General features: G+C 42.6%; 1 protein-coding gene across 1 annotated transcript; it reads right to left on the bottom strand.

Annotated features, from left to right (window-relative positions):
• Window positions 1–2,024: 2,024 nt before the first annotated feature.
• On the bottom strand, window positions 2,025–9,133 carry LOC112069994 (proepiregulin). Its single transcript, XM_024137392.2, is given in 9 exon segments — window positions 2,025–2,187; window positions 2,546–2,692; window positions 2,923–2,950; window positions 2,953–3,045; window positions 3,155–3,187; window positions 3,190–3,222; window positions 3,225–3,260; window positions 8,945–8,989; window positions 8,992–9,133. Coding segments are annotated over 9 exon segments (543 nt in total). The 5' UTR covers window positions 9,053–9,133; the 3' UTR covers window positions 2,025–2,120.
• Between the last annotated feature and the right edge of the window lie 2,955 nt (window positions 9,134–12,088).

Below are 12,088 nucleotides of genomic sequence, written 5' to 3'. Positions count from 1 at the left end.
AAATAAAGCGCTAACCCGTGTCTTAACCGGAGCAACTGAATTAAGCCACGGCTTGACGTTGAAGTTATGCCATGTGTTGCCGAATCTTAGCTGTCAGTCAAAAGCTGCAAAAAGGGAAACTAAAATGTAAGTCTATGCATTCATTCTGTATGGTTAAGGGTTAGGCTTAAGTCTATGCATTAATTCTGTGTGGTTAAGGGTTAGGCTTAAGTCTATGCATTCATTCTGTATGGTTAAGGGTTAGGCTTAAGTCTATGCATTCGTTCTGTATGGTTAAGGGTTAAGGTTTGGATTAAGGCTTAAAACAACAACAAAAAACACGCAACCTTCTGAGTCTGAGTTTGCGGCTTTAAACCCCCCCACCTTTAAACCCCATCCACAACGCAAATAGCAAGCCTGTTAGAAGATAACAGGCGCTCACGTTGCCCCTAAAGGACGGCATAGCTTCCACATTTGGGTCCAGGTCCGAACGTGATCTGGTACCTGCAGAATCAGCACCTCCTGGCCTAGTCCAAAAGAGAATGGGGAAAGAAGTAGTGGTGACAAGATATAGAACACATCTGACCCTCGTATTCTCATAAATATTTCACCCAAGCAAGGTTTTTACGTCTGCCATTTTTTCTTGTGTACATTCCTGTAGTAGTGGAATGTGGAGAATATTTGCTTACTCTGAAGTGTTGAGTTAGGATTTCATCACATCAGACTTCTAGGATTTCATAACAGAGCTTAACTTTTCAGACGGGGGCGGGGGGGGATTCCAACCAGAGTTAAGCACGCGGGAAGAAAAAAAACAGTAACAGAGACATACTCTATCTTCTTTCCATTGAACACACGCATCAATAGTCAAGCTCCAACTACTCCAGGAATTTTCATCTTGATCTTCTTAGCCCCAACTTCCACAGAAACTCCAGAAATCACCCCGGTGATTGGTGCCCTGCAGTTACCTCTCTCTCTCCTGGATCCTGGTGAGGCACAAGGCAGTCACCTCTCTCTCTCCTTGATTCTGGTGAGGCACAAGGCAGTCACCTCTCTCCCCTTGATTCTGGTGAGGCACAAGGCAGTCACCTCTCTCTCCTGGATCCTGGTGAGGCACAAGGCAGTCACCTCTCTCTCCTGGATCCTGGTGAGGCACAAGGCAGTCACCTCTCTCTCCTTGATTCTGGTGAGGCACAAGGCAGTCACCTCTCTCTCTCCTTGATTCTGGTGAGGCACAAGGCAGTCCGCTCTCTCTCCTTGATCCTGTAGCCATCACTTTCTTCACCATCTTGGCAACATCAATTGTCTCTGCCAGGTACATCAAGCAGCACTCCTACTACAAACTGTGAAGTAGTTGAGTCATGAGCAGTAGGCTTACTAGACACTGTTTTAACTGTGACGCTAGCTATCTTTAGCCATCCCTTAGTGACTGTAGTCCATCCAGTATTCTCATCACCTTCATTCTCATCTTTGCTATTACCATCATATTAAAACTCAGCATCCACTTCCGCCATTCTCTCTAGCTCTGAAAAACAGACATTTTGTATGGATTTTTATTTTTTTATAAAGGCACCGCTGCTCCCAAAATAAAAACTCCCAAGTCACAGAAGCTAAATATGTGGCTGCATTTGGTTACACTTTAGAGCCCTGGTTGTAGGTGTGTATGTTCAGAGCTAAGGAACCAAGGATGAGAGTCAGATGGCCTAAAGACACAACTACAAAGAAAGGACAAGTTTTATTAGAAATGTTATAAATAAGAAAAAAACTAACAAATATTTGTATAATTTAAAATACTGCATATAAAGTTCAATATGGCCAAAAACTGGATCAAACATGATATCAAACATGATACCAAACATGATAGTAAGCCATTCTAACATGAAGGAGACAGAAATCGTCTTTACAGCCATGCAAAACTTACTCCTGACAAAAATACATTTTCAGTTTGAGACACACAGTAGAAATGCTGGAGTTGTGTTCAGTAGGCACAGCACGGAAGAAAACTGAGTGAAACATTATCCGTTACAAAACGTTTTAAAATGTTTTCCGTTGCGTGCCCTAATGAACGTAACCCTGGTAAGTAAAAGAACTACAGTATGTTATGTAACATAATGATTGACCTAATAGCCGCTGTCAAACACACATCACGCCATCTGCACCTCCTGGTACGTCTGCTGTTTCTGTTGCGGTGGACATCTATTTCTCTTGTACCTGGAACAGTAGGAGCAGCAATTACATACAGATACAAACAGACACACAGATACAAACAGACACACACACAGATACAAACAGACACAGATACAAACAGACACACACACAGATACAAACAGACACACACACAGATACAAACAGACACACGAGGCTGGTGGGAGGAGCTATAGGAGGGTGGGCTCATTGTAATGGCTGGAACGGAATCATTGGAACAGAATCATCGGAACGGAGTCAAACATGTTCCATATGTTTGAAAACGTTCCATTTCAGCCATTACAATGAGCCATCCTCTAGCTCCTCCCACTAGCTTCCTCTGACACAGATGCATGCTCTCTCTCTCTCCCCCTCTGTCTCTCACCATCGGCAGAAGAAGTAGAAGACTCCAGCGATGCCTATAAACAGAAGGCCCCCACATACCACCATCAGGATGACATGCTCTTCTTTCATTGGCTGAAACACCATCTCCAGGTGAGCACACCTGGGCCCGTAGTAACCCCTCTCACACCTGGAGAGAGAAGGACATGAGTCACACACACACACCAACACACAACACCCACACACACAACCACACCACACACACACACACACACACACACACACACACACACCACTCCATCCCATTACAGAGCACCACCCCCCCACACACACCACATACAGGTGCTGTATCACAAAACACACACCGGTAACTACACCTTCTGTGTATGACAATAAATCCTATATATATTATTATCTTACTTGCAGTGGTGTTCGTTGAGATCCAGCATAGGAGACATTCTCCGTTGAGACAGTAGCTCTCTAGATTGGAGTCACATTTCTGGCTCATCACCTTATCCATGTGAGGACGGGACTGCTCCTGGTCTGGATAAAACACACAATAACCAACCAAATCAGCCATATATTAGATAGTTTCAAAATAAATATACTATGTCAGTCAGTTAGTAGAACCAGTCCAGGAAGAGGGTCTTACCTGCTGTTGTTCCTGTCTCACGGTGGGAGGACCGGGGCTGGTTGGGGCTGGCTGTGTGGAGGAGAGACATCTGTAGTATGTACATCAGGCCAGATCAATAACAGACCTGTGTGTCAAAGAAGACGAGAGAACAAACAAAATATACCCTTTTAGCAAGCAGTTGTTACCTCCATCCTTCACAATCCCCCCCGGGCCATGGCACTTTACCCCTCCATCCTTCACATCACTCCACAGGCCATGCACTTTGTACCCTTCCATCCTCACATCACTCACAGGCCACTGGCACTTGTACCCTCCATCCTTCACATCACTCCACAGGCCATGGCACTTGTACCCTCCATCCTTCACATCACCCCATGGGCCATGTAGTTGTACCCTCCATCCTTCACAATCACTCCACAGGCCATGGCACTTGTACCTCCATCCTTCACATCACTCCCCGCCATGGCACTTGTACCCTCCATCCTTCAATCACCCCACGGGCCATGGCACTTTACCCTCCATCCTTCACATCACCCCCCGGCCATGGCACTTGTACCTCCATCCTTCACATCACTCCACGGGCCATGACACTTGTACCCTCCATCCTTACATCACCCCCCGGGCCATGGCACTTGTACCCTCATCCTTCACATCACTCCACGGGCCATGACACTTGTACCCTCCACATCCTTCACATCACTCCCCGGCCATTGCGCACTTGTACCCTCCATCCTTCACATCACCCCCCGGGCCATGGCACTTGTCTGATCTCTACTTGATTGCATGTCATCCTGAAACTCTAACGGATTGAGTTTAATTAAAATATTTTATTTTACCAGGCAGGCCAATTAAATAACTTATTTACAATGATGGCCTGGCAATGACCGTTACTGTGCCCAGCCTATGTCATTCTATCCACATGACGGAGGAGAACAGTTGATGTTGTGAACGTGCCTGGTACATGGAGCTTGGCATGCTGAGCACTGCCAGTCTATGCCAAGCAGACGGGGGTATTGTGTTGCCAAAAAAGGGCCCGGGCGTCAGCATGGATGCCAGTCTATTTCTGCCCTCTTGCCAACTCCTGATGAAATGGTCATGTTTAGCATGACAAGATATCTAAACAGACTGATACAGTGGCTACCCCGACATGGCTCTGTTTGTCAACGCCACATTCCTGAGACATGGCTTAATGATGCAAGGTTTACGTCTCCATCCCCAAGGCACCAAAAAATGCAGGTTGGCATTTATTGGGATGACTCATGTACTGAAGGCATCTCTGTAGATTGGTCACTAGCTGGCACTGCCACAAAATCTGATTTGAAATCTAACCTTAACCACATTGCCAACCCGAATGCCTAACCCTACATTTCTGATTTCATAAATTTTTACGATATGGTAGGGCGTAACGCGTAATTTGACAAAAATGGGTAAAGACATGTTAAATTGTGTATATACTCCTGTAAGAAAAATGATTCAAAAATCAGAATCCGTTTGAACTCGTCATCTTTCTTCTCAAATCCGGAGGACATAAAACAATAGAGTTAAGATAGATTTGGGAGACATGACACGTAGTTCATCAACTACACTGAATAAAAAAACAAAACATGTAAAGTGTTGGTCCCATGTTTCATGAGCTGAAATAAAAGATCCCAGAAATGTTCCATTACGCACAAAACAAAATCTCTCGGATTTTGTGCACAAATTTGTTTACATCCCTGTTAGTGAGCTTCCACCCACCTGACAGGTGTGGCATAATCAAGAAGCTGATTAAACGGCATGATCATTACACAGGTGCACCTTGTGCTGGGGACAATAAAATGTGTAGTTTTGTCACACAACACAATGCCACAGATGTCTCAAGTTTTGAGGAAGCGTGCAATTGACATGCTGACTGCAGGAATGTACAGCGGAGATGTTGCCAGAGAATTGAATGTTCATTTCTCTACCATAAGCCGTCTCCAACCTTATTTTAGAGAATTTGGCAATACGTTCAACCGGCCTCACAACCGCAGGCCCCGTGTACGCCGTTGTGTGGGCGAACGGTTGATTGATGTCAACGTTGTGAACAGAGTGCCCCATGGTGGTGGTGGGGTTATGGTATGGGGCAGGCATGAGTTACAGACAACGAACACGGTTGCATCTTAGCAATTTTCCTGCACAGAGACACCGTGACGAGGTCCATTGTCGTGCCATTCATCCACCACCTCACCTCACCTCATGATAATGCACGTCCCCATGTCACAAGGATTTGTACACATTTCCTGGAAGCTGAAAAAATCCCAGTTCTTCCATGGCCTGCATACTCACCAGAAATCAACGGTTGGGATGCTCTGGAGCGACAGCGTTTTCCAGTTTGCGCCAATATCCAGCAACTTCGCACAGTCATTGAAGAGGAGTGGGACAACATCCCATAATCAACAGCCTGATCAACTCTGTGCAAAGGAGATGTGTCGCGCCGCATGAGGCAAATGGTGGTCACACCAGATACTGACTGGTTTTCTGATCCATGCCCCTATTTTTTTTTTAAAGGTATCTGGGACCAACAGATGGATATCTGTATTTCCAGTCATGTGAAATCCATAGATTAGGACCTAATGAATCTATTTAAATTGACTGATTTCCTTATGAACTGTAACTCTTTAAAATCTTAGAAATTGTTGCATGTTGACTTTATATTGTTGTTCAGTGTATTACAGAGCTCTGTGCTTATTATGGGATGTATAAGGTTACGAAATCAGACTATGTTAGAGAAAGACCATACTGAACGATTCAGAACATGAAGAATCATATTTGTCTCAGTAAAATGTATTTTATAACATAAGGAAGTGAAATTTCAACAGCAAAAGCACATTTTTTCCCCCCACCCACTCTGGGCAGTGATCCCTAGATCAGGGCTGTCCAACCTGCTTCCTGTAGATCTACCGTTATGTGGGTTTTCAGTCCAACCCTAATTTAACACACCCGATTCTACTAATTAGCTGCTCAACAAAGACCTTAAAACTAACTGAATGAGATCTGCTAAATTTAGAGTTAGACTGAAAACCTACAGGACAATAGATCTCCAGGAAGAGGGTTGGCCAGCCCTGCCCTAGATATACAGTACCTGTCCAAAGTTGGACACACCTACTCTTTCCAGGGTTTTTCTTTATTTTTACTATATTCTACATTGTAGAATAATAGTGAAGACATCAAAACTATGAAATAACACATATGGAATCATGTAGTAACCAAAAGAAAGTGTTAAACAAATCAAAATAGATTTCATATTTGAGATTCTTCAAAGTAGCCACCGTTTGCCTTGACAGCTTTGCACACTCTTGGCATTCTCTCAACCAGCTTCATGAGATAGTCACCTGGAATGCATTTCAATTAACAGGTGTGCCTAGTTCAAAAGTTAATTTGTGGAATTTCTTTCCTTCTTAATGCGTTTGAGCCAATCAGTTGTGTTGTGACAAGGTAGGGGTGGTATACAGAAGATAGACCTATTTGGAAAAAGACCAAGTCTATATTATGGCAAGAACAGCTCAAATAAGCAAAGAGAAACGACAGTCCACCATTACTTTAAGACATGAAGGCCAGTCAATGCGGAACATTTCAAGAACTTTGAAAGTTTCTTAAAGTGCAGTCACAAAAACCATTAAAAAAAAACATATGATGAAACTGGCTCTCATGAGGACCACCACAGGAAAGGAAGACTCAGAGTTACCTCTGCTGTAGAGGATAAGTTCATTAGAGTTACCAGCCTCATAAATTGCAGCCAAAATAAATGCTTCAGAGTTTAAGTAACAGACACATCTTAACATCAACTGTTCAGAGGAGACTGCGTGAATCAGGCCTTCATGGTCGAATTGCTGCAAAGAAGCCACTACTGAAGGACACCAATAAGAAGAAGAGACTTGCTTGGGCCAAGAAACACGAGCAATGAACATTAGACCGGTGGAAATCTGTCCTTTGTTCTGAAGAGTCCAAATTTGAGATTTTTGGTTCCAACCGCTGTGTCTTTGTGAGACGCAAAGGAGAACGGATGATCTCCGTATGTGTGGTTCCCACCGTGGAGGAGGAGGTGTGATGGTGCTTTGCTGGTGACACTGACTGTGATTTATTTAGAATTCAAGGCACACTTAACCAGCATGGCTACCACAGCATTCTGCAGTGATACGCCTTCCCATCTGGCTTGCGCTTAGTGGGACTATCATTGGTTTTTCAACAGGACAATGACCCAACACACCTCCAGGCTGTGTAAGGGCTATTTGACCAAGAAGGGGAGTGATGGAGTACTGTATCAGATGACCTGGCCTCCACAATCACCCGACCTCAACCCAATTGAGATGGTTTTGGATGAGTTGGACCGTAGAGTGAAGGAAAAGCAGCCAACACAGTGCKCAGCATGTGGGAACTCCTTCAAGACTGTTGGGAAAGCATTCCAGGTTAAGCTGGTTGAGAGAATGCCAAGAGTGTGCGAAGTTGTCATCAAGGCAAAGGGTGGCTACTTTGAAGAATCTAAAATATATTTTGATTTGTTTTTACAGTTTACTACATGATTCCATAGTTTTGATATCTTCACTATTATTCTACAATGTAGAAAATAGTAAAAATAAAAGGAAAACCCTTGAATGACTAGGTGTGTCCAAACTTTTGACTTGTACTGTAGACAATTTTGACTTTGCAGCTGGCCCATCTAGCGGAAAATGCTCAGTTCTGCCTCAAGGGCAAGACTCATGACTATAAACGTCAGCCTGCAACAAGAATAGAATATGCCTTCGTCAGACAGCCAGAGGTACAATGAGAAAGTATTGTAACCAGGTAACAAAATACAGTACCACAGTAGCCRAAACAATCGACAGGTAAATATTTCTCTGCTCTCCCTGTGACCATGGCAGCCAACATATTTTTCAAACAGCTGAGTTGATGAGGCCAATAAAAACAGAGGCATTATGATAATACCCACTTGTCACACAATGGTTTAATCAACGTTGTTTCCACGTCATATAAATGAAAATACGGTTGAACCAACGTGGAATAGACATTGATTTGACGTCGGTGCCCAGTGGGTAGGTTGTTATGAGCAGAGAACACCGGAAGAAATATAAATAAATAAAAAATWATAAAAAAWAWAAAAAAACACTGAATTATTGCAATGTTTGTTTATGTGTAAATTAATCCCATAAGGGATGTGTTGCCAACTGGCGATTTGACATGAACATTACATTTTATTCATTCATTAACTTATAATGTCAGGTAGAAATAGTCATCAGAAGTCACATTGGGTTAAATGGAATGAGCGTGTTTAATGTAATAGTGTGGATGCACACGCCTTCTTGTATGTATCATTTATGCAGCCAGTCCATTTGAGACAGGAATGTCTCAGAGAAGCCCTAGGTATGAGGAAGCACAATCACTTCTACAGTACACCATGCTCTGAGACGTGATGTTGTCCCCTATTGCGTCTAGGAGTCTATACAGCCATGTCGCAAAGCAATGTATTAGCATACATCACATTCTTACAGGATTAGAGTATTAGGCTATTTAACTTTTCACACCTTAAAAAAAAAAAAAATGGACGATGTCAATTGACGCTGTGAATATTTCTCTATATCTATCCTTTTCTAAAAACAAGTCCTTTAATCAGTGCGTCGCCAGTGGACATGCAATCCCATAGGCTGAAGCAATTTGTTTTCTGACGCGCGTAATGTTTTTCTGACGCGCCTCTCCAAATTACATAGTACTTTTACACAGTTGCTTATACTTGTCCATTTTATCTAAGACTAAATGTSACTTTTAAAAATTAAACTGATGCCATTAACTCACCGAGAAATGACAGCAGGATGGACGATTGTGGGTTCCTCATTGCTCTTTAGCGGACGGAGATGGAGAGAGACCGCAGCAGCGAGGATGGGCCGCTTTTAAGTGGGTCATGCAGGAAACCCTATCTGCGGGTAGACAGGTATGCACCTATCGTGGTGGACTACAGGCATTTCCGACCTGTCAAATAGATGTATTACCGTGAAGGTTGTCTCGTATTAGCCTACGGGCTCAAAACCAGACGAGCAACCACATTAGGCCTTTGCTCTTCCAGATGAAAAGACACGGTAAACAATCAGGGTTTGGTTTAATACAGGGTGTGGACAGCCATCATGTACAACCTGCTTTGCTGTTATTCATAAACCTTTTACAAAAGGTTTTATTGGCCTAGACCTCCACGGAGCTTTATTTACGGTAAAGAGGGCACTAAAACTAGATCAAAAGCTCTAAATGCCAAACCTGCCATTCAAAGGTCCTTTTAATTTCCAAAGAACTGTCAAATACGCATTATTGTGGTATGTTGATTACAAGGTTTGGTCTGGGAATCAGGTGTTACGATAGAAGATGTAGAATCTTTATTGTCCCATTTGGGTGAGATCATAGGCTTAATAAATCCACCTAAAGTCGACTGTCATCTTGAATAGCTCCCTGTGTGTTTATGCTAGAGATTAACCCTTTGTTGAACTGGCTGCCATTCAAACCCCTCTATCAGCCGTTATAAAGTTTGCACCTTTTCCATAACATGGGGCTTGTGAAAGGATACTTTTTCTACACGTGAGAGGATCCGGACAAGAAATCGTCTGTAAAACCGTGTGAGCTACAAACGTATATTTATTTCCCCAATATCGAAAGGGGAGACTCACAAGCGCGACAGTCGGTTGTTCGGCTCTATTACATCCATACGATTTATGGCAGTCGTCTGAACGCTTTGTAGCAGAAATCCTGATTTAGAAGAGGTCTTTTCACAAAATCGACTGCCCAGATCAAACCTTGGGAGCTACAAACTAATATGTCACCCATAACAAAAGGGGATACGAACATGACGGTGTTCGTTGATCTGCTCTTCACGGCAAGTCATCTGAATGTAACTCAGGACCCGGATGTACAAATTGAAAAAAGTCTGAATAGGGGGTAAAATGAGCCAAAAACAACGTGACAAAACATGGGTCTTTTCCCCCCCTGAGTTTTCTTATATATCTCAGATAAGGGACAGGCACTTCAAAATCTTGTTCTTTATGATTTATTTTTTTGACTCTCTGTTTTGCCTTTTCTGAATGTGTTATTCAATGTGTTTCTATGGGCTATAGCAGTAAAGGCCAAATTAAATCCCCCCCCCCCCCATATATATTTTTTAGTCCCATAGGGAGACTAAAATGCTAAATGCTAAATCATACATTTAATGACCATCTTAAAACAATGACATATGTTAGCTTAGTAGTTATTGTTATCTAAGGGCTTAGACCTACAGGGGTTTTAAAGTATTTGATTGAAATCTCTATAGCCTACTGTTTAATATCCAACTGCCCCAAAGCCTTTTGATTTTGGATGAGTCCCAAATGGCAGTGTGTGTGTGAGAGACATTGTAAGCTAGCCTAATTCATGAACTGTGTACCCTCCAATATGTACCCTTCATTTTTCACTTAGTTTGCGACCAGAATAATAAGGCCTAAAAATATATCGTATTGATGTCTTTTCAACCAGGTTTTGCACACTGAGACTGGTTCTTTGGCCGTCCCAAAGAACCAGAGAACCCTTTTTGGTTCCAGGTACAACCATTTTTGGTTCCAGGTAGAACCCTTTTGAGATCCATGTGTAACACTCTGTGGAAAGGGTTCTACATGGAACCAAAAAGGGTTCTACATGGAACCAAAAAGGGTTCTACATGGAACCAAAAAGGGTTCTACTTGGAACAAAAAGGGTTCTACATGGAACCAAAAAGGGTTCTACATGGAACCAAAAAGGGTTCTACATGGAACCAAAAAGGGTTCTACTTGGAACAAAAAGGGTTCTACTTGGAACCAAAAAGTGTTCTACGTGGAACCAAAGTGGATTCTTCAAAGGGTTCTCCTATTTGGACAGCCAATTAACCTTTTTAGGTTCTAGATACTGTAGCACCTTTTTTTCTGAGAGTGTAAGATTAGGCAGTCATGGGAGGTTGAATAGCATATCTCCAGGGGAATCCAGTCTCAGTGAGACCAGATGCAGAGAAAAAACATTAATGATCATCAGCATGGCTAGTACAAACCTAGCTCTTACAAAGCTGGCTATTAGGAATCAATACACATTGAAGATAAGAGTATTGAACAGAACACAAAAACAAACATTCAAGGATCCCTGATGAATCAAACATTTCACATCCATATTGGGGGGGTACACTTTTCAAGAATTAGGCTTGTTTACAATGTCACACACACACACTCTCTCTCTCTCTCTCTCTCTCTCTCTCTCTCTCTCTCTCTCTCTCATACACACATTTACTGTCATTCACTAAACAGATATCAAAATGTCACAACGTTAGCTGGCTAGCTACAACCAATGGCTACAACAGGTCAAAATTAAAACTTACCATGTCCATGGAGGATTAGCCAGAGCGATAATGTTAGCGAGCTAAAATTAGTCCGTTAGCTAACGTTAGCTAGCTAGCTAGCAAATCTTTTCTTGATGTTCTTCTCCCCAACAAACCACCAGACTACTTATAGAAAACAAGAATGCAGGAAAACAGGGGCTACCACTTAGCAGTCAAATCTTTTAGAAGTTTTCTGTTAACACGTCCTTTTAAGGGGTCCTTATTACAGTGTAATTATGTAATTACACTGTAATAAGGACCCCTTAAAAGGACGTGTATTATAGTTACAATATGTAACTGGTAGTAATTGTGGTCTGTAATTACAGAAGTCTAACAATGAATGCTTGTTACCATGCTTGTTACAAAGGGGCAGATTTCCACTAAATTCACCAACTTATTTGTTTTTGCTTCTTCTCAACTGCATTCAATGGATTTAGAACTGTGAAAAAGGTTTGGATCCCTTGTGGGTGCGCGGGTTGTTCTGTGGTTTTGGGCTGTAAACTCTTCCTAAGGCACACAGACATTCCAGTCTCTCACGTTAGAGAACAGAAAGGAGTTGGGCTGTAAACTCTTCCTAAGGCACA

Source organism: Salvelinus sp. IW2-2015, unplaced genomic scaffold (assembly GCF_002910315.2).
Source record: "Salvelinus sp. IW2-2015 unplaced genomic scaffold, ASM291031v2 Un_scaffold1192, whole genome shotgun sequence".
Classification (NCBI taxonomy): domain Eukaryota; kingdom Metazoa; phylum Chordata; class Actinopteri; order Salmoniformes; family Salmonidae; genus Salvelinus; species Salvelinus sp. IW2-2015.
The sequence above is the reverse complement of the archived record's forward strand: the minus strand, read 5'-3'. Positions and strand labels throughout refer to the sequence as shown.